General features: G+C 39.1%; 1 protein-coding gene across 1 annotated transcript in view; it reads left to right on the top strand.

Moving 5' to 3' along the window:
• LOC121508609 (collagen alpha-1(XVII) chain-like) overlaps nucleotides 1-21700 on the top strand; it is a 39776-nt gene extending 18076 nt beyond the window's left edge. Inside the window, exons 24-54 of the mRNA XM_041785566.1 lie at nucleotides 1045-1080; nucleotides 1173-1226; nucleotides 1420-1491; nucleotides 2935-2997; nucleotides 3480-3551; nucleotides 3698-3724; nucleotides 3813-3848; nucleotides 4952-4987; nucleotides 5917-6033; nucleotides 7033-7140; nucleotides 7296-7391; nucleotides 7494-7544; nucleotides 9004-9066; nucleotides 9189-9248; nucleotides 10533-10559; nucleotides 10655-10705; nucleotides 11200-11262; nucleotides 11919-11975; nucleotides 12463-12561; nucleotides 12661-12774; nucleotides 14070-14159; nucleotides 14353-14481; nucleotides 14577-14630; nucleotides 15529-15657; nucleotides 15749-15841; nucleotides 17029-17178; nucleotides 17309-17455; nucleotides 18515-18619; nucleotides 18733-18882; nucleotides 18974-19054; nucleotides 21633-21700. Coding sequence (XP_041641500.1) covers nucleotides 1045-1080; nucleotides 1173-1226; nucleotides 1420-1491; nucleotides 2935-2997; nucleotides 3480-3551; nucleotides 3698-3724; nucleotides 3813-3848; nucleotides 4952-4987; nucleotides 5917-6033; nucleotides 7033-7140; nucleotides 7296-7391; nucleotides 7494-7544; nucleotides 9004-9066; nucleotides 9189-9248; nucleotides 10533-10559; nucleotides 10655-10705; nucleotides 11200-11262; nucleotides 11919-11975; nucleotides 12463-12561; nucleotides 12661-12774; nucleotides 14070-14159; nucleotides 14353-14481; nucleotides 14577-14630; nucleotides 15529-15657; nucleotides 15749-15841; nucleotides 17029-17178; nucleotides 17309-17455; nucleotides 18515-18619; nucleotides 18733-18882; nucleotides 18974-19054; nucleotides 21633-21700 — 2498 coding nt within the window. The remainder of the gene's footprint in view (nucleotides 1-1044; nucleotides 1081-1172; nucleotides 1227-1419; nucleotides 1492-2934; nucleotides 2998-3479; nucleotides 3552-3697; nucleotides 3725-3812; nucleotides 3849-4951; nucleotides 4988-5916; nucleotides 6034-7032; nucleotides 7141-7295; nucleotides 7392-7493; nucleotides 7545-9003; nucleotides 9067-9188; nucleotides 9249-10532; nucleotides 10560-10654; nucleotides 10706-11199; nucleotides 11263-11918; nucleotides 11976-12462; nucleotides 12562-12660; nucleotides 12775-14069; nucleotides 14160-14352; nucleotides 14482-14576; nucleotides 14631-15528; nucleotides 15658-15748; nucleotides 15842-17028; nucleotides 17179-17308; nucleotides 17456-18514; nucleotides 18620-18732; nucleotides 18883-18973; nucleotides 19055-21632) is intronic.
• The last annotated feature ends 1484 nt before the right edge of the window (nucleotides 21701-23184 follow it).

Genomic DNA, 23184 nt, shown 5'->3' with positions numbered 1-23184 from the left:
TTTATAACCAAGGTCACAAATGGGGAAACTAACAAAAACTGCATGAACAAAACCAAATGGGTCTTGGGTTTCTAAAAGGTGGCACTGGGCACTCAAAGCAAAGTTTCTTTTTAGATCGTACACAAAGAGACAGCCACCTGATGGTGTTGACCCTCACACACTCACAATCCAACATAACTGAGCAGCAGCCTGCACCCTATAGCTTCCCAGCCCTGGTGATTACCAACAGCTCTCAGCTGGGAGCAGACACCTCAGGTGCACCAAGTTCCCCTAAATGAGCAGGGTGAATTTTCACTGGGTTTTTGTGGGGAAAAAAGTCATCCAGTTTCTTAAAAATCTAAGAATTCATAACGCTTCTGAAAAAATTCATAATTTTCAATGCACATCATCATAAATGCATCTATCCATAAGGGGATTTCTGGCCATGCACTCCCTGGAAAGTCAAAGCATGCTGCTTGACTGAATGTAGGTTGTAATACAGAATGATTTATCGCTTGAATATGTTGAAAAATACACAAGTTGTGGTACCTAATAATAATCGCATATAAAATCGCAATCTCAAAGCTGGGGGAACAAATCGCAATTAGATTACTTTCGCCCTACTCTGAAAGCTCACATTAGCTGACTTGGTTAGAAATTGAGACAACACACCTGTTGTAATGATTTCACTGTAAATTTGGTCTGAAGTCAAGCTAAAAATTGTGTAGTGTCTGGTCAGCTTAACTCTTGTAAAAGTACAAAGCCACTTATAAACATAAGTGGCCAAGAGGTGAGGGTGAAAGAGGCAGTTATTACTTGGTAAAAAATAAGTGTAGCATGCTGATACTAAATCCTACACACTACTCTTTTAAAGTCTCCTTTAAAGATTTTACAAAGAAATCAATGACAAGTTTGGAAAATCTATGGTTTCTAACATGAAAATTTTTAAAAAATTTGATTAAATTAAAAAAAAATCTGATATAGTAAATAATCCTGCATATATTAATTGATATTGGTAATGGAAGTATAAAAATGAATATTTGTTTTTATTGTCTGTTTGCCTAGGTGCCATGGGTGAGCATGGAGCCTCAGGAAGCCCAGGTAAAGACTTTTATCAAAATGGCTTGCTTAACTTTTTCAGTTCTACGGTACTAGGGTCAGTTTTTGATGAAATCTGTTTCATTTATCTGCAGGTGCTCCAGGTGGAAAAGGATTCCCAGGAGAACCTGGAGCTCCAGGGCCAAAAGGTTCACATTAAGCTTTATCCCGTTTATTGATAATCCATTCATAAGATAGCAGTGAAAACTGTTCAGAATAAAGGTGTTTTCAAACCCCACTATATTCCAAAGAACAGTTTAGCAATAACATGGGTGCAAATAGCTTTCATTAACTGAGATTGTTTAGTTAAAATCTCTACCGATGTTTCTTTTTTCCTTGCAGGTGATCGAGGAACAGCAGGGCTGCCAGGAACCAAAGGAGATCTGGGAGAGAGGGGCTCACGTGGACCAGCAGGTGTGTCCCAGAAAAAATTGAAAAAATAAACTAGATCCAACAGCAGCAACAATCACATTTAGAAGTGACAAAGAGGACTCAAAGTTTCCTTTTCACATCAAAATGATGAACAACTCAGGCAGAAAAGTGGGTTTTTGTCTGCCCTTAAAATAGTTTACTAAACGTCTCTACCATGCTTGGGTTAAAATATGAAATGCATAAAGCCCCAGAAGATTTTTGACCTTGTATAAAACACTTTAAAAAGCCTTTCTGAGAACAATGATTTATTTCCAATTAAAGTTTCCAGGACCAGCACATCTGTTTCTGTTGCATTGGCAAATAAATACAAAGCCTGGCTTTATTTTTTGTCTGCCAGCCTCATTTAGAGTGATGGGAATTGTGGCTATTTGTTAGAGATCCAGATTTTTGTCCTATTTTATTTCTTCAAGTATACACAAGATACTTGTGCCCCACAGAAAGTATAAGTGCTCAGTGAAGAAGTTCCTAAACCAGTTAGATCCTTACTTCTTTCCTCCAAAAGTCAACCATACAGATAGATGCAAAAAGCAATAGTAAGAGCTGCTCTTTCAGCTCCCACATAGCTCTACAGTTAATATATTGTTGCCTTTTTTATGTAAACCAACAACAGAAATAGAACAAACATTGAAACACTATAAAACAGGAGCAGGCCTCAATCATTCCCAAAAGGAGCCAGCCCTTATAATCTCTCGAAAGTTCTTTTCGAACGACACATCATCAATTCCTCGTGGCCTGCCATCTTGAATTTAGTATTCTTTTCAATCTGATCAGTACCCCACAAGATCAATTTGCCAAATAGAATATTACTTTGTCCTTTAAAAGCATACTTATGACAAAATGAGGGAGAAAAACTGTTAAAGAGTAGCACTGGCATGATAGCTTGTGGCTACTCTGCCATGCCTGCAGCCTCACTGCACACAACATAGAGGAACATCAAACCAGTGGAAGAGAGCCATGAGAATGATGCATGGGCTCTTGTTTGCACAGCAGGCAGTCAAGTAAGGTCTGGCATCAGGTCATCACTTAAGACATAATGTTATTACATACTGTGGACCTGCATGCTAAAGTATCACTTTATCACAGTCACTTGGTATTCAAATGCACAAACACATCAGCTGTGGTTGTGGGCTGTGCAACATGACTACAGCTGAGTCCTTTTATAGCAACTCGTCACTGTACCCCTGTCCCTAGACTCTTAAGAGGAAGTTAAGTAAAGTGCCATTACTCAGATAGATTTAAGAACATGTAAAGTAGGATCTGAACAAAAACATGAAAGTGGAAAACATTCTCATGGAAGCCCACACATTTAAAACAACAATCAAATATGAGTGTCAAAACATGGGTCAAACATATTTTAAAAACTTCGCTATTTTTAAATGGGTATTTTGGGGGAAAGGTTTTCTAATTCTATGTTCATATTTAAAGGTGAACCAGGACAACCTGGACCTCAAGGCCCTCCTGGAGCAAAGGGATCTAAAGGAGTCACTGGTGAGTATAACAGTTTCAAAATAACAGGCATAAATTATGACTGGAGGGTAATGAAGGCACTATTCATGGGTGGAAAGTAAATAATGAAATTAACTCAAGCTACTGTAATTGAGTACATTTTTGTGTACTTGTGTTTATTTAAAATACTTTTTAAAATCAGTACTTTGGCTTTTACTTAATGATTAGCCACTCCGACTGACAAAAAATCCAGAGTTTATGGGTAGAAATCTGACTCTTTTTTTTTCAAAATTCCAGATGGTCAGTCCGTCACTGATGATCAATTAAGTTCAGGAAAGAATTTAAGAAAAATCTGAGGTGAATAAAGGCCCAATGTGTGGCTGGTTTAATGCATGAGAGCCTTGGTGTCATGGTTTATTGACATATAGTACAATATTGAAGTGTTTTGTGTTGGACCTCCTTAAACAAGATGATTTATCTCAATGGACAACTCATCAAAAACTGTGGCTATGTAAAAATTGCAGGTGAAGCAGGTTCAATGGGACCTCCTGGAGCAAGAGGACCACCAGGAACTCCTGGAGATGCTGGGTCCCCAGGTATGACACCGTTGTACAATAATGGCATAACTCATAACAAAGTGAACACTTGTGTTTGTTAATTATTCGTGAGTAATGACCAAGTTGTTTATTGATTGCACTGAAAGGAGCCCATCTTTCTAAGCATTTCCATTTTTTCCCTTCAGGCATTACTGGACCCCAAGGACCCCCTGGTATGGGACTGTTTCAAAATTTATCTTTTCAGGATGCTTTCTGTTTAGAGTTTGCCATGTCAATACTTGTTTTGGTCCACTGATACAGGTCTTGCTGGAAATCCTGGACAGCCTGGCGCTCAAGGTAATGCCCCATTTGCTACCCTTAAATATAAGAAATAGCTTTAAAAAAAACGTAAATGTTCCAACAGTTCACAGTGAAATAGGCGTTATATAGATCCAGAAATACAAAGAAAATGGAATGAGGATTCTTAACTCAGTACAAGCATCCACTGTGACTCCAGAGAGACAAATGGTGTAGATAATAGATGGAAATCTTCACCTCAGTTGAACCCAAACTGGAGTAAGCACTCTGAGCACACGTTACAGTTCCTTTGCAGGGCTTTGACACAGAAGTGGACTGGCATAAATGCGTAGCATAGCAGAAGTAGGACTGTTGTCTGCCTTTGGCTATCAGTATGAGGTAAAGGGATAGCTTGCAAGAACCAAAAGTGAAAAATTGTATGTAAATATCTAAATGTTTTGTATCTGTTCAACATACATCCGGCATGCAGCATCAATAAACTCCTTTGGTGCTTGGGACATGGACAGCTGTCAAATTAAATGATAGTTTGTCTTAACAGTGCTGTTAAGCGTCCTGAATATAACAGATCTGGGTGCAGAAATGGAGCAAACAGAGGAAATGACAGCATAGGTAATACATGGAAATGGCAACAAACACACTGGGGAACTTAAGGTTTGTTTATTTTCATATGAAATTAGATCCCAGAATTTTGAACTATACAGCCCTCACTGCCTACTCACGTGACAACTCCATCATTGCTGCTCTCTCTGTCCCGAACACAGTTTGGACAGAAAGCTTCATCTATATCTGTGTGTTTCTTAGACCTAGAGCATAGATGAGCCTTGTAGTAGAAATAAAACAGATGTGTAGAATCTGGGCTATCTGAGCATGTAAAATAAATGAGGATTCATGGAATAACTAGGAGGGGACAAGACATGAAAAACAGACCAGGGCAACAACCTAAAAATAGAACAGTAAACAACAAAATGTCAGGACTATCACACTAAAGCTGCAACACTTGGCACAGCCAACGATAATTTTGACATGGAACATTTTTTGTGTGCTTTGGGGATAAGTCATCTTCTCACTCTATATATCTTGATATAGATTATGTATGTAATATCAAATTTTATGATGTGTTCTAAAATACCTCTGTCTTTCAGGTGAACCAGGAGTACCTGGTAAAGTTGTTGGTCCAAGTAAGCATCAGCAACACTTACAGTTTGTGTAACACATTAATGTGAATAGTTAAGATGGACAGAGTAACCAGAGGAAAAATTCTTATTTCTTAATAAGTTTTTAAAAGAACAAAACCAACTAGAACTACAACCTGGTGATTATTCACCTCCTTAAGGTTTACCATTGCCAGGCAGTGAAAGTGCATTGGTGGACTAAGAAAGGTTGGGTTGGTTTCTGTGGTTGTGCCATTCAAAGAAATCTCATAAGCAAGGGATAAACATGAGGCCCAATTAGCTTGACCTTTGACCTTAAATCTAATCTAAATTTTGAGATATCACATTCACAAGCAAATGATAAATATATACTATATATATATATCAGTACTGTGCAGAACTTTTAGCCATGTTTGGGCCAAAAATAGAGGCTTGTAATGGCAGATAAGCTTATTTGATGGCACCATCTGTTGGGAAAGAGGATTGACACAACCGAGGTTGTGCTCTGGATGTCTTTGCATTTTCCCAGGAGCATGATAAAAAATTTTGTTGAAAAAATAACAAAGTCCACACCTTTAGGGCAGAATAAGGGGGGAAGTGGAGAGTAAGCACGGCCTAGGGTACCATCCAGGTAGGTAGTGGGATTGCCACCTGACCTGGGTCCTGCTGTGGATATCCCAAGGGCCTGAAAACTGCTGGTGGTCTCCAGGCTTATCACCAAGGGTGAAAAGATGCTTGACAAAAGAGATGTTATTGAGCTTGAACTTAGCTGACTCTGGCCCCCATCACCCCAATCCAGCTTCAGGTTGTGGTTCATAAGGCCCTTGGTGAATCCATAGCACCCTAAATGCCTAAAACTTAAGCACATGACTGTACATATTCAAGTAATAACATTTGTTAAGTCTCTTGCTTTATTTCCCTCTGATGATGATTTTCGTGTCTGATTCTGTTTCTAGTTGGCTCTGATGCTGTGTCTATTCCTGGACCTCCTGGGCCTGCTGGGCCTCCAGGCCCTCCTGGAAGTCCTGGTTTGTCTGGTCCCATCGGCCCTGCTGGTGTACCTGGACAGCCTGGTAAATTCAAACAATTTCTTGACTCTCTGTAATCATCTGACACAGATCAAATGAACATAAGTATAGATATGTCAGATTCTGATTGTCCTATGCAGGGAAACTGGTTTTGCAGCAGGAGCACACAGAAGAAAACATGCACAAGGACATCAGCAGTGAAATAAGACCCAATTTAACAGTCTAAAAGTCAGACACAGTAAAAACTAGTGCTGCTTAGTTAGGGCCTTTTTGAACATGTTGCATGGGCTGACTTTTAAAAATTTTGTGAGGGCACAACTGAGATATTTAGCCACACCCACTGACGAAACCCATGTGAAGCTCCTAAAACATCTACCAAGTCATGGTAGTACAGGTGTTTAAAGCCTATGAAAAATGACTTCCTATTTCATGGTGAATGATGTTTTGTAACAGGAACAGCTGTTGTTGCAGGCCTGTAAGCTTTACGTGATAGGTTGATTTAAGGATGTAAAAAAAAAAAACATTTTTGTGTAAAGGCCATTTTTTGCACCACAGTGAGGCATCAACTTATGAGTAGACAGCACAGCCAGGCCCTTTGAGCTGATACTATAACTTTGTTACTCCAAAAGGTCTCTTCCAACAGTAAACCAAACTTCAAGATAGCCTCATGACTACCCTTGGAGGAGATAATCATTGAAGGACCCCTGGAAATGGCCACTTTGTCCCATTATTGACCAGAAATTCAAATATGCAACTTCCAGTCTATTTGATGATATGGGCCTAAGAGTCTTTTTTTGTAGGCACTGCCATGTATGTCTGCAAAATTTCACAACTATAGGTATGATGCACCACAGCTAATAATATGGCTAACAATGACCGCAAATTTTAGGATGTGTCTGTTACTGAGGTTACTACGGCGATCATTAGTACACAAAATGAAAAGAAGAGGTGACGGGCGGCAACCTTGAGGAGAGAAGTCAGGATTAATAAAGGATTACTTAAGTTTTGTTCTATCTCTAATTTTATTTCTGTATCGTTATCCAGGTCCCAAAGGAGCGGCCGGGGAGAAAGGTGATAAAGGTGATAAAGGTGATAAAGGAGGAAAAGGAGACAAAGGAGAACCAGGGGAGAATGGAGAGCCAGGAAAACCCGGTGAGCCTGGTGTCAGTGAGAAGAGGACAGAAACAGACAGTGAGTAAATCTTTGTTTCTTAATGTATTGCCTCAGAATCCCTCAGATATTAAAAATCTCACTGTGTCACTTGTTAATAAAGACAACATTGTCCTGTGTGTTTTCATTTCTATCAGAAACAGACAGCTCCTCAGGGGCTGGACAGCCTGGTCCACCTGGACCTCCAGGACCTCCAGGGCCTCCCGGAGAGCCTGGTCCTCAAGGTCCTGCTGGTACGTCAAAAACTAAAAAAAAAGAAAAAAATCTGATGTGCATTCCCAGACTGCTAGGACAAATTTTACATTATTTAAAATGTTGCTTCAATTCTTGTTTAGGTGAGTCCAAAGAAGGTCCTCCAGGACAGAGAGGTCCTCCAGGGGAGCCAGGTAAACAACAGAATAAACAACAGATTATTTTTATTGTCAATGCACCAGCAAGAACACAATCAGGCATGCAACTCACCATCAATGCAAAACTGCAAGAGTAAGACTGTAAAAACTTAAACGAAAAGGTGAAACATAAAAAACTACACAAGAAAAAGTGTAACCTAAACCCCAGACCACCTTTTGAATTCTGAAATTCTACTGGCGATTGTGGCTCAGTAGGTCATTTTTTCATTGGAAGGTCAGACATTTCATCTGCGGCTTCTGTGGTCACGTGTCAATTTATGCTTGGGCAGGACACTGAAAAACAAATTTCTCCCACTGCTGGTTCAGTGGTATAAACGTGCATGGATATATATGATTGGGATTAGTCAGGGCTGCACGGGGTGGTCTTTCTGGGGTTCAGCAGAAAAAGGAGGCACATGATTGCTTGTAAAACATGATCCATCCTAATTTTAGCAATACCAACCAAATGTTATTGTAAAACCCAAGTGTTAATTTTTTAAGTTTAATTTTAATCATTAAATCTAAATTAAAATAAGATTCTGTATATTTTTGTTGAGTAATATCATGGGTGAACCAGATGCATGCAACTGTAGTCCAGTAATGTCAGAGTGTTAGCCATGCCAGGACTTCCACAAAAGTTGGAATACCAAGAAAGGATGAAGAAACAAGACAATGGCTGGTATTTCACCAAAACAGTAACTTGCTTCCAAACTTGTTTACCACAAACTTCAGAAGCTGATTGGAGACTGGCCAAAGTATTGAATCTTAGCAAGAAGGCTAGCGCGAACACTGCTGATGTAACAAGCATTTGTTTATATCCAGACAGATGCCTATTTACTTGACTTTTAACGGTCCAGCTATTGCTGTCTGCAAGCCTGGTATTAGTTATAATTAAGCTACTCTGCATAGCAGATTGCCATCAGTGAATGTAGAGTGAGTGGGATTGAATGGATAATGGCTGGAGCAGAACATACAAATCAAGCCTGATTGCACTGTGGTCATCAAACATGGACCCAGATGAACATTGGGAATAACAAACGCTCTTGCAGTGTGACATAATGATGCATTCAAGATGCCCCACAACCACAATTAGAAAAAACTGGCATGTCAGAATTGTCTTGCATCTTCTGTGTAGTCTGATTCCTTAACATCAACATGTATTCTGATGCCTACCAATATGATGGCATTTGCTCCTTATCTTTGTATCTTCATTTACTAAAGTAAAGTTTTACAATTTCCCACACCAAATCTTTATCTTTAAATTTTGGGAGTCACTAAAATGTGCTAAACTAAATAAAGTTTACTTGCTTGCTTTCTGGTTGGCAAGAAACAAGCATGAAAGACAGAGATAATTACATCATCAGCATAAATAATTATTTTACTGGTATCTGAACAAAGAGGGATCCTTTTCTTTATCATTTTGAGTTAATCTGAATCTGCACTACTCTCCAAACAGGTGTTGGTGTGCCTGGACCTCCAGGTGAGAAAGGAGAACCTGGCAGCTTTGTGCCTACCTCGGGTAAGTGAGGGAAATTCTTTTTCTTTCCTTTTTTTTTTTTTTTTTTTCATGGCAACAAATCACATTTAGTATCTTCTGTCTTTGCTTGGCATGTTTGACGCTGCCTTGTTGTTTTGTCATAGAATCCTTCTTTGCTGGACCACCAGGACCTCCAGGACCCCAAGGCCCTCGGGGTCCACCTGGTAAGTCTGAAAAATGTGAAGCTTCTAAAACTTCCATTGTGTTAACCCCATTAGCCAATCATGGTTGAAAAGTAATCTTTTTTTTTTTTTTTTTTTTTTTTAAATCATGCAAGTCAGCAGGAGATTTGGATTCCTTAGCTATAATATGCAGCATAAAATACATCTTTACCTTTCAATCATGCTTGATGATGGTAAAACTGAGATGCATGTAAGAGCTCATTAAGCTCATTTCAGACTGGACATGTGAGATGGGTGTCTTTGCTGTGACATGGCTTGATTTTCAATTCATTGGTAAATAAGTCAGGGCTTTCAGACTGTCTACATCAGCAGTAAGTCTAGGTCCATAAACTGTTTGTGTTTATCAGCCAAAACAGACAGGAAAAACTAAAAAGAGTCCCATATTTACCTTGTTGCAGCAAATATTGATAGAATAACATACATTATGTGTGTCACAGCAAAGATAAACATAGTATGGGTACACTTCCACTTTGTGCTTTTCAAAGTAAAAGCCCAGCTTAGAACTTCTTTGAAGAAACTCTTTTCATTTGAACAGAATGTTTTTATTCTGAATAGTTCCTTGCATGGTTCAACTTTACACTGAATCTCGTCACTTGTAAGGAGGTTTATTGAGGTAAAATCTATGAGGAATGACAGGGCTGTGACAACAGGGAGACATGGCCAACACACAGCATAATTGCGGCTGGTGTGAAAGCTCTGACGGTCCGTGCCAGAGCAGACAAGTGTGTCACAATTGTGCAGGAAAACATGCAGCCAGTCTGAAACAGGCAACAGAGGTTTTCATCCTCTGTTTTTAAAATCCCATCCACACGTTATTCTCTCAAAAATATTCATCCACATGAAGACACAGCGATGCACTTTAGCATGCTGTAAAGAGCACACCATGCAAACAGCAGAGGTTTTCTATGAGGATTCATTTGTTACTATACAAAAACCCAGCTCATTCAGAGACAACAACAGTGTCCTTGACACAAATATTTCCTTACTTTTCCTCTGCAATGACCAATTCATTTTTAAAAATGGAAAATGACAGAAAAACAAATGCACGGAAAACCATCAGTTTTCAAAAATACCTACCTACATGTGGAGAAAGCCTTTAAAACCAAGGTAGAACCCAAGACTGTAGAAGATGGTGGAGGAAGTTTAAAAGATGTCCCCCATCTTAAAGTCAAGTTATGCTGGTTGCCTTTATGAAAACAGTGCAGACTAACTTTCAGCCTATTAACAGAAAAAGAGTCAATTAATCTTGTCATTCATTGTCCTCAGGTGACCAAGGACCACAAGGATATCAAGGTGAGGAAAATGTAGTAACTTCAACTATTATGATGATGATTTTTTTAGATACTACAGTTTAGTAAAATAAAACTAAACTCTTGTGATTGTTTCAGGGGAACCAGGTCAACCAGGCCTACCAGGAAGTCCAGGGGAGGCCAGTGTTGGTATGTGTTATAAAAATATTATCAATGGCTGGAAATATGCTTGCTGTTAACTACATATACATGGACATATGATGGCTGCTACTTATCCTGGTTTAACACTTACTTGTGCATGTCCTTAGAAAATTAACACGACAACATGGACACAAGATAGGCATATGTGGATGAGGCAGTGTGGAGTCAGGGAGGTGGAGCAGCAGAGACTGAAGTTTCAGGCTAAAGACAAACTGATGAAGTCCACAATTCCCCAGTCATTGTCACTGCACAACATGCCTGTGAAAGCAGCTGTTCAAAGATATGAACACTGATATTTAAAAATGTGATGTTTACATCTGTAAAATAATGAAAATAAGATCTCTAACTTCTGACATTTTTTAGCTGAATGCATTTGTGCTTGTTTGTATTTTTTCAGTTTTCTGAGAGATTTTAAGAGTTAATAATGTTTCTTTTTACCTCTTCAATTAAATCATAAATCAACTTTTTGTTGTTGATGCCAGGTTTCCCAGGTCTACCCGGAACGATTGGCCCAGCGGGTCCTCCAGGCCCAGCAGGTCCTAAAGGTAAACTTCAAATATCCAAATGATTTGAGTGATTTTTTTTCAAATTCCTTCTTATGTCTTAAAACCTCTTTTCATATTGATGTGTAACAAGATTTTCCTTTATTAGTCCCGCAAGGGGAAATTCCAACAAAACAACCAATGTTCTCAGTGTAGTTATAACAAAACACTTTTTAGCAAACAGCTGAGCTGAACGCAAATCCACTGACATTTTTCATTCAATAACAATACATTCATTTCTGTAAGCCTGTTAGTCACAAGCACATCATAATAGAAATACAGTGAAGTGAAATGAAGTGTGAATTTCCCAGTTTTATTCCTTAAAAATGCTTAAAATAAGCTTTTTTTTTAAACATTTGATCACATGGACCTTTATTTACAGAATGTTTTGTGATTATTAAGTTCCAGAAATAGATGTTTCTCTGAAACTTTAAGTATTTAAATCAAATGTTAGGATTTATTGGATCAAAACATCTTCAAGGCCAATAATATTCCTTCTGATTCAGCACACTGTAAACTGGATATTTAGTTGGTCAAATAAATGTTGAACATTTTTCTTCATTCACAGATTTATGTACATATCAAGTTATGAGAAGTACTTTATATCAAAATCTCTTTTCAAAATATTCATGCAGCTGTATGTGTTTGCCCCTTTGTAGGCGATGATGGAGACCCTGGCAGCCCTGGTGCCCCAGGATTCCCTGGAGCGCCTGCAGGTAAGACTGCTTTAAATATTCACGCCATTTCAAATCAGACAATATCTCAGTAATAAAAATCTCCTGTTAGATGCTTCAGAAGGCATGTGGATAAGGTAAGGTAACAATGGCTGCCAAAAAAATGTACATCCTGCAGTCATGTTCATTAGTCGACTTTAAACCACCAAGGGTAGCACACAGTAAGTGTTAGGGGTGTAGCAATTTAGATAACAAAAATGAACAACAAAACAGGACTGTGGATTCTTATTTTGAGGAAATGTGTGTATAGAACCTTTTACATGATCAGTACTTTTTTATAAAACAATGATTATTCCACATGACTTTAAGGTAAACATTAGTTCATATTTATCTGTAGGAAAACTGCAGTCAAAAAATATTATCAGTCATCATAATAGTCAAATATTTTAAACAAGGTTAAAATTTTCATCTGTGTCTTTAATGAACATATATGACCTTTCATCTGAGATTTTTGTCATTGAAACAGAAGGCCCCCAAGGTCCCCCAGGACCTCCTGGTCCACCAGGCAGGGATGGAAGTGGGTCTGGATCAACTGATGTAGGACAGTACATTGCAGAATATTTACAGAGTAAATATTATTTGTTAAGTGTGGATTAAATACAGTCAAACAAATGTAAGACATTCTTTCAAATGATCTGTTTGAGACTTATGTGTCTGTATCATCCAGGTGGTGACGTCAGGAATTACCTTGCCGGACCTCCTGGTCCTCCTGGTCCTCCAGGGGCCCCAGGGGACGGGTCGGTTGATGATCTGGCCAATAGAGTTCTCGCCTACATCCACAGTGAGACCAACTGCATGATAATGTCTTGTATATGAATTCACAGGATGTTTGTGAATGAAGTTTAACTGTCATTAAGGCCAGCCACACACTAGATGGTTTTTAGAATCTTGAACATTTTTTTATATGTGGGAACAAGAGACATGATGACAGTTTCAAACATTTTTCCATTGTATAATTCTCCAAATGTAGGCACTAGAAGACTCTGCTAGTGTTAATTTTGGCAGCTATTTTTAATTTTAGTCTTAGTTTTAGTCTTTAATTTAAATGCATTTTAGTTTTAGTCACATTTTAGTCATTTCTATCCTTTTTTGTTTTAGTCTAGTTTTAGTCGATGAAAACTCAAAACATTTTAGTCTAGTTTTGGTCCATAAAAAGTCCTCACATTTTAGTCTTTAATTTTAGTCCAAGCATTTATTTATTTATTTATTTTGCCTAAATTTGGTACCGAATCATGGTAGTGTGTTTTCTGCATCCTGCCAAACCTGGGGTCTCTGCTTTCTACAGCTGAGAGAAATTATAGCTAGAGATGCATTGTTTTTGACACATTTGCCCACAGTGGAGAAATATCACAGATTTTGAATGTCTGACAAAACCTACATTACATTTTAGTCTAGTTTTAGTCATCTTGACAAAAACTAAACTCAGTACTTAGTCATTTTTACAGTCGACGAAATTAACAGACGATGTGACCACACACCTGCTGTTTGTAGTTGTTATTTTAAGTGAAATATTGCATATACAAGATCTCACAGAAACTCATGATCAAACGTGATTTCAGAAGAAAAACAAACGTGGAGGATTTTGAAAAATCCTCGTCTGACTTTTGTGGTCTACCTTTCATTTGCTGCAACAAACAAAAAAAAAAAAACAAAGAAGAGAATTTGGGTGAAATTTCTGGCTGAGGTAAAGGTATGGTTATTTTTGTAAGTCATAAAAGTGCGTAACATTAGATTGGTGAGGCTACCCGGTCTGATCACTCATTGGTTGTAGTGGGTATTCCTTTTGAGGCAGTCAAAGTAGAATTGTAAATATCAAACATGTCTGATACTGAAGATTTTAGGTCAGGAGGCTCCAACACAGTAGGGAGCAGTAAATACTCGTGTGGACACCACACACTGAAAAATCATTTGGACAGATAATTGTTTGTGATGAGCCTCAACTGAGGAGTAAGTGCATGCCCCCCCGATTGCCAGAGGGGCAAATCTGGCCATGACGTTGGACCAAGAATTGTCTAGTGTATGGTGAGCCTGACAACTGTGAAAACTGCTTCATAAACCTCATCTTTTCAGGTTCAGGTAGAGGGTATGATGGGACTCCTGGCCCTCCTGGTCCTCCTGGTCCACCTGGCTCCGCCTCTGTCAATGACATTGTCAGCCTATTACAACGTAAGTCAGAGGGTTAAAATCATCAAATGATTATTTGTTAATAATCATACAGCTTGGATTTATATGGCACCTTTCATGGGACTGAAGGATACTTTACAAAAAAGACAATGACCTTTGTTGTCAAAACTGAGAACTTTAGAAGTCATGATGGTTTGTTACACAGCTCAGCAGTTATGTCAATTATTGTGTACAGGAGAGGATGTGAGGAGATACATGGAAGGTCCTCGCGGTCCACCAGGACCTCCTGGAGCTCCAGGTTCTGGCGCTGGCACCTACGTCAACACCCAGGAAGTAGCGGAACATGTCTTAAGCCTTATGAATGGTGAGTAAATGGACCTAAAGATGACAGATCAACAAGCTCTACTATTGAAAGGACATTAGCACATTGGCTGTGACAACACAACTATCTTCCCTTAGGGCATATGGGTGCCCAAGGTCCTCCAGGACCTCCCGGAGCTCCAGGTATTCCTTGAAATGTAGTAGCAGATAAAAATAAAAGAAACCGCCCAGCATTATGGGTCCTGGGGCCTGTATTATGAAGCAGGATTTTTAGTGACGGAGGTATCTTTAGGGTTAACTCTGGGTTTTCAGGTGGCCAAAGGTGGTTGGCATCTTACCAGGATAGGTTACAATGATAACCTATGCTGAACTCCCAACCAACCATGAAGCTCTGATTGTTAAGATAAGAGATTAACACGTATGACATACCTATTCACTGACCGGTCAGATTAACCTGACCTGCCAGATAGACTGCATCCAGTGCATGGGATATGTTTTACATCCAGGCAACAGCCTAGAGATGCTGTTTAGAGAGTGAAGAATCTTTCAAAAAATCTCAGAGCATGATAAGATGAATGGTCTCTTTCACATTCATTATGAGCGAATTGGAGCAACGCAACACCTGACAACATAGGCATGCTCTACGCCAGGGAGTAAACTACAGAATGTGAGCTCAACAGGCAGCTGTTATTGTTGTTCACTATCAGTGGAGCCAGTTGGTGAAACAAATCCATGGTGACCCTAGTCAAGAGAAAACATCTTTCCATCTTTTCCAACAAGTAAAGCTTTCATAGTAGTTCTTTGCTCCTTTTCATAAAGAAATGTTGTCCTGTTTTAATGAAACTGTTGTCCAGATAGATAGATGGATGATATCAATTGATATCATCAATTTGATCATTTGCTTTTGCAATGAACCCAGTTGATTCCATGCAAATAAAGATATTTGAATAGACAGATCGATAGATCAATAGATCGATAGATCAATAGATAGATAGATAGATAGATAGATAGATAGATAGATAGATAGATAGATAGATTAACTTTTGACATCAACATTATTCTTGAGCTTTTTTTTTTTATCTCGATCTAGCTGGACTTGGGGGCCAACAAGGACCTCCTGGTGCCCCAGGTTTCCCTGGGCCACCTGGACCACCAGGACCCCGTGGACCACCAGGATATACCAACATCATCAGCGGAGACATTCGAGATTACTTACAGAGTGAGTCACCATGGTGGAGAGTAAGAGAGTAATCCAGGAAACATTCTTATATCTCATTTGACTTCACATGTTTTTATGTGTCTTCTCACAGGTGTTTCCTACAGAGGCCCTCCTGGACTGGCTTCCTTAGCTGAACACAGAGACAGAGATATGCTAAGAGCAGAGCAACAGGAATACATCAAGGGTGAGTGGATGCAATAAACATTTGGTGAACAGCTAAATAAAGGACCTGTGACTGAGTTTGAGTACATCTACAGCTGTAGACTGGAACTTGATAATATGTAAACAATTCTGAAATATGACTTTGGTCTACTTCATACACCTTCACTAAAATGCCATACATACCATAAATCCTCAAATAATAACCACAGATTTCATTTATTTACTAGACTGCAGGGGGTACCAAGCGTGTATGAAGCAGGCTTATATTTGGAGGCAGGTCTTTATTTCAAACTCCCTCTCTGTTCTGTGACTCCTCAGTCACTTTGTTCACTTACATGGCTGCACCAACGCAGATCAAGTAGCAACTGGACTGCTTCCAAATTCTTGAAGACATTTTACCTCTTCTCCAAAAGGCTTCTTCAGTTCTCAGAATATGTAGCCTAGGTTGACCATTGCTTTGCAAATGAGCTGTGTGGTCGCCTGACAGCCATTAGTAGAGTCATTTTGTCTGGGGGTGTGGCTAGTGGGCAATTCATGGGTTGTTGGGCTCACGTGTTCTTTGGTCCTTTTGGTGGAGGTGTTGTTTGGATTGTTTATGGTAAGAATCCAGCACTGCATTGTATGTAGGTGATAGGAGGTGTCTTAGTCCCCCTCCTCTGTTCAGGGATGGTTTCTCCATCTTGTCAAAAATGGCTTCCTTGACACCTCTTTCAAACCAACGGTCTTAGACTACCAACAAGAACTTGGATCCAGTCCAGTTGCCACTTGATCAGCATTGGATAACAGTGACCTGGATGACTGAGAACCTACACGGACATCGAGCATGGCTGAAATGCATAACAAGTGGCATCTGCCACCATAAGGACAAAGAAAATAAAACTCTGTTCTGTTAAAAACAAGTACAGATGAGAGCCCTTAAAAGCTCTGCTGCATGGGAATTAGCATGCTAACTATTGAGAAAACCTCATTTTATAAAATGGGGCTGGGTCTTATTTTTTCTTGTGGACCACAACCCCAGCTATATAAATGGGCCCAGCTGTGATGTGACTCTTGGTCATAATTGAGAGGATTTACTGTAATGATAACATATAATAGAGCATAATCACATGATAAGATGATCTGTAATCTGCCTGGATTTTCTGTAAATATGACTCATTGTCTGTAAGGTTTCTGGCTGATCTGAAGTCTTTAAATGTCATCTATCATTAGGTGATGACTTGGCAGGAGCTATGTTTGGACTTCCTGGTCCACCAGGCCCTCCTGGACCCCCAGGACACAAGGGAGACCCAGGTGTACCTGGCAGCCTGGACTCTGGAGACTACTCCAACATGGCTGCTAAAGTAACTGATTACATCAAATGTAGGTGAACTGAAGGAAACTTGTCATGAACCACATCACTCACAGCAAATTATGTTTCTCTGAATTTTACTGTAATTCTAACACAGTTTACTTCTTACCAAACGGATCTCCTTTGTCCTTTACTCTTCAGCCCATGGTCTGCTCCAGGATGTTGTTAGAGGCTCTGAACGGGTTGTTCAGGGACCTCCAGGACCTCCTGGACTTCCAGGAGTGCCAGGGCACAGCCAGTGGATCAGCTCTAGAGAAGATATTGCAGATGTGGTAGAATACATCAGATGTAAGTTATCTAAACTTATGAAAGAAGTTGTCATAATAAAGTTGAAAAGCCCCACAATAGGCTGTATCTTTATTCAGATGCATTATGCTCCTGTCATTTCCTGCCAGAAGAGATAATGTCTGTAATCTAAAATCTTTGATCCAGTTGGTGATGATTATATAGAAGAATAGGTCACAGCACTTTTCCAGTATGACTTTTGGCTGGGCCAATCCAAACCAAGCCACACTGATTGACTTTTCTATCACTAATTTGTCCACGATGGGCAACGCAAAGCCGCACCCAGAATGGTCCTGCTCTGGAGCAGGGCCCAAGTGTGCCTGTCCTGCCGTTTAAATAGCAACTGCTGCACCAAACTTTGAAATACCTGCCAGATTACCAATGGAAGAGAAACAAGTAAACTTTCGAGTAGAAACAATGGCCAACTCTTGGACAAAACAATGCTTACTGAAGCGCAGCTAATTAATGCCATCGACTCAAAATGCTGCGTCATCAGCTCTAGATGGGTAGATCTGTTGTGTGCACATCCCCTGCCACGCTGGGCTGCCGTGCCGAGTCAAACCAAGTAGAGCCAAGCCGTTCAATGTTGGGAAAAAGCCTCAATAGATGCAAAATTTGAATATCATATGGTCTCCTACTGATTACTCCCAAAGCCTCCACTACACCTTACCCTTTAACACCATACCCTTCTTCTCTGTAATGTTAGTTTTTTCCTTGTTAAAAATATGACATCTACGCCTCTATTCTAATGGTGAAGCAAGGCAGTGTGTTCCTTTGGACAGTGGTGAGCTGTCTGTTTTATCCGCATGGCTATGGATATTATCAATAAACCATTTACCCTTTAAAATCAAGCCACCAAGCTCTCTGAGTTAGAAAGTGAAAGAAAATCAATAAAATATCCCCATCAGACTCTTCTGGTATCTTGTCATCTCCCTTTTTCCCTGTTCCTCTTCCATGTCAGTGTGAGCAACACAGAGGACAACAGGAATGGGCAATGGATAAGAAATGGCGCACTATAGCTAATGTGCCTAAACTGTAATTTCTGTTTCCTCTCATTTGTAGCCCATGGTATTCTCCAAGGACCTCCAGGACCTCCAGGTCCACCTGGATACAGCCGATTGTTTGGCCCCCATGGAAATGCCACAGATCTCATTGAATACATCAAATGTGAGAGATTTTACCATGATGTGTTGAATCATAAATCATGATCTGTAATGAAACACAGGAGTCAATGTTCATAGTTCTTACTGTCTATTTACATATTTGTGTTTTGTTTCCAGCTCATGGTCTGCTGCGTGATATTGAGCGGAACTCCAATGATCGTGTCATCCAAGGACCACGGGGACCACCTGGCCCTCCAGGTCCCCCCGGATACAGCCGATTGTTTGGTTCTGACACAAACGTCACAGATTTAGTAGAATACATCAGAGGTAAACAAGCACTTTGATGTATCAATCAAGAATATTTAAGAGAAAGGGTCTGATTAAATGTGATAATGACACTTCACTTTTACTCTGACAGCACATGGAGCCATTGTAGGACCACCTGGGAGGCCAGGACAGAAAGGAGACATAGGATACCCAGGGCCAAAAGGAGAGAAAGGTACATCTACAATAAAACTGCTTGCCTTTCACTTCTCTGAGTTTTTATCACACATTAGAGGTGGCCATTCACCTCTGAGTGATGTGATGAAGCATGGATAATCTGACAACTACTTTGAATTTCTTGACTTTAATGATCGGTTAAGACAAAAGCTGGTAAAAACCTAAAAATTCAGGTTATTTTCAAGGTTAAAATAAACACAAAGATGTTTAATTAATTTGGCGTTGACAGTCACATCCATACTCAGTCTCAGTGTCTCAGTGTCTCAGTGATATCATGGATTTCTCCAGGGGTGTAAAGAAGCCAAACAATGGCCATACTGGGCACAAAATGATGCTACTTAAGAACAGGCAAAGAAATTGAGTTGAAGCATACAGGAGAAAAACATGAATAAAGCTCACCGCCCAACTGGATTTAGCTAAAGTGAAGTCAGCAGACAGCTGCAGCACACCAGCATACCACTTAATGATTCATCATGACCCTCATTACGTTCACTTTTTATCTGTAGAATAATCAAAACTGCCGAGAGATTAAAATATTTCTCCCCTCATGTTTATTTCTGAGATAAAAATGCAGCTTTTTAAATGGGACATTACAGGAAATCTTTTGTTTTGGGAGCAAAACAAAAGATTTTGCGCTACTCTCACCGGCTTTATATTTAATGAAATTGTCTCTTACTTGCATCATGTAATAACATAGCATAGAGTCACAGATAGAAATCATAAACATCCAAGCTTAAGAGGGTCCACAGGTTATCAATATAATTTTTTTCCCATAAGACAGTTGAATTCAGAATTGTCAAGCTTTTCATTACAAATATATATATTTTTATTATGACAAATGTCGGGCAAAAAAATCATAGATCCACTTTATGTAATAAGACATAATTTTTAAAATCTTATTATATATAAACTGTCCTTATCAGTCTAAAAGCATAGAATCACATCTTAAATATCCATGATTTTCAGCCCTGCCTTTCAAAAATTTGGCAAAAATTGCCAATCACTTCATCGTTTGTTCTTTTAAATTTAGGCTCAGGGGTGAAAAAAATACATGATTACTGTACTCAAGTAAAAGTACAGTTACTTATTTAAAACTGACTTAAAGTACTGGTCTAAAAATCAAATCTACACAAGTAAATGTAAAAAGTATTTAATTTAAATTTTACTTTAAGTATTGAGTAGCTGCTGAGGAGTTGTACAGTAAAATATGATCTTATTTGCAAGAACAACAAGAGAACAGATCTCCATCCAGGTTGTTCAGGTAAAGTCACACCTCTATAATAAAGTCAAATACACAGCAAAATTGCCCATATTTATTTAGCACATAAAGAGTTTAATTTAACACTTTAAGTGTCTGTGTTAGGCCACACTAATTATAGTTAAACCATACCTTTAAAAGAAATATTTTACAATATGACAGAGCTGCAGTAACTCTTGGAAATCTTTGGGGAGGTGGGTTTCCTCTGGAAAGAACAAAGCAGAGTCGTCCTCATTGCAAGCATAGCATGCACACTGATGAAGAATAGTCACTTTGAATCCCTTAAGGACACCTAAAGTCCCAGCTGGAAACTTTAACTCAATGGATAACTTTAGTCATAGCACAAATATGTCTCATAAAAAGTAACAGCAACCCACCAGAAAAAAAAAAAAAAAAAAAAAATTGCAGCAATCATCAGCTGTTTTGGATATTTCTCGATTTTCTACTGTGTCATCAGCAGAGGTGGAAAATGAACAAGGGTATAGTACTCAAGTAAAAGTACAGTTTATCTGGTTAAAATGTGCTCAAGTAGAAGTAAAAGTACTGATTTCAAAAAGTATTTCAAAAAGTTCAGGTACACAAAAACTACTCAGTTACAGTAATTTGAGTAAATGTAATTAGTTACTTTCCACCCCTGTTAAAGCTACATAACACAAGGATTGGAATCTTATGTAAAAGTTTTAACTTGCACTCAATTAGACTGTTCTTTAAGCATTTTCTCCATTTCAGACTAGTTTGTTAAACACAATTTCAATGCATGTTTGACCAGCTAGTCTAGTTAAATAGGGAAGTAAAAGCCTTGGAACATCCTTACTTCAAATCATTTCTTACAAACATTAACCTTTGCTAGTCTAAGAGCACTGTTAGCTTTTAGCTCGTTTATTCATTTGTTGGGAATTCTGGCTTTTTAACATGCAGCACTATTACTGAGTAACATTATTAAAAAAGGTGGTTGGATGTTAAAATCACTGAGTTTTCATGCCTAAGGAGCCATCAAACGTACAGAGAGTTGCACAAAGTCAAACTCTGCTGGGTTGCCATATCACTGAGTTGTTATGCTGTGAGTCCAATATACAGAGACTACAATCCTTGTTGCTGTGAATCCTAATATTAGGATATCCATCTTAATACCTGTGCTGAACATCCCTGTCCTTTATAAAATGTATACCCCCCATTAGTGTAAAGTAAGAAAGATGAAATGTTTTATTTTGTGAATTTAAGAACCAATGTATTTAATACCATTTTTACTACATAATAAAAAGAGGTTTTGTACTTTCTGAGTTTAAATTTCAAAGCTCTGATTTCTGTCATGACACAGGTGAACGAGGTCTTCCTGGACCTGAAGGACGTAGAAGACAAGACGGTGGCAGAGGTCAGTTCATATGATATTACAGTAGGATCTATCTGAGGGTTTTAAAACTTCTTCAGTTTGTTTTGTTGTTTGACCAGCATTAGGAAAACCTAAATATAACGGTGGCTCAGAGCTCTCACATTTTACTTGAAAATACCAGTTCTCTGTCTTTTTTAAATCAGTGCTGTCTTCAATGTCAAACTGCTTGCCTTGGATCATTATTAGCCAAAAAAATCCCCTTATATGGAGTCTAGACACTGGTGGTGGTGTTGATGAGAAGAGGTTTTCATGATGCGTAGACTTCTGAGAAGCTGGACAGGGACACCAATGAGGTGGCTTTGAGGAGGAGACTGAGGCCCCATCCACACAGAGATGAATTCAGGAGTATACACAAAAGTTCTTTGTTGTATCGGTGTTTTATCCACACGAAAATGGCGTTTAGATAGGCCGTAAATGCTACATTTTGAAACCGGGTCCCATAGTGAACAAATCTGTAAACACTTAGCGTTTCGTCTCCGTGTGGACAGCCAACTGCATTTTCCTTGAAACAATTACGTCACACATAGGGTAGACCACTTACGCCACGTGCTGTCGAACCAAAACAACAATGGCGGTTTACAGGGTTGTATTCGGGCTGCAGAAACTACTGATGCTCCTTTACCACCATTGAGAACAGCATACACCAGATGCTCTAAAATCCACCAAGGAGAACAACCAGGAGGGCAACCAGGAGAAAGTTTGTGGCAGTTTTCTGTAATCTTCTTGTCTCTTTTGGTGCATTTCCGTGGCGTCATTACAGCGCCACTTACAGGCTTGGCATATATACTACAACGTTTTCAGTCGTTTTCAGTGGTTCTGTGCTTATGTGGCCATTTCCTGAAACTATCCCATATTTATGGAAAACCTTTTCAAAACGAAACAGAAATAAGTCGTTCTCGTCTCCGTGTAGACAAGGCCCAAGATATGCAGGAAGAGATGAGCAGAAGACCTGTGAGGATCTAGATGGTGATGAACTGAATGGAGGTGGCTGGGGCGGAGGAGGGTTGCAGTGTCCACACCCAAAGAACAGGCTGACTGCAAAAGAGAAGACAACAGATTTAAGATATAAAAGAAGCATGACGATTGGTCAAACAAGGTTGTGGCAGATTCTGATTATCTTAGTATTTAAGAAAGGGAATGCCCATAATCAGCTGATAACCAGAGAGGAAGGATGAAATGAATGAGTGGTGACTCATGAATAAGAAACCTCCTTCCAGCTTGCACCTCTGTTGAGCTCCATGTGTTGATAGTGATTTTAAATGACTAAATATTTTTCTGAAATAAACATGTAACCAATAAGACACCTTAAAAATATTTGATATTTTTCTTTCAGGAGAATCCTCAATGAGGGCCAAAAGAAGAAGAAGAAATGCTGGTGTTTAAGTTTGTCTATAATGATCTTTTTATACTGTGCAATTATACAATAGAAAATATGGATTGTTTTGGGTGCTTAGAGGTGAATTTTAATGATGGATGTCTC

This window comes from Cheilinus undulatus, linkage group 4 (genome assembly GCF_018320785.1).
Source record: "Cheilinus undulatus linkage group 4, ASM1832078v1, whole genome shotgun sequence".
NCBI classification, from domain to species: Eukaryota; Metazoa; Chordata; class Actinopteri; order Labriformes; family Labridae; genus Cheilinus; species Cheilinus undulatus.
This window is presented reverse-complemented; position numbering and strand designations above follow the sequence as displayed.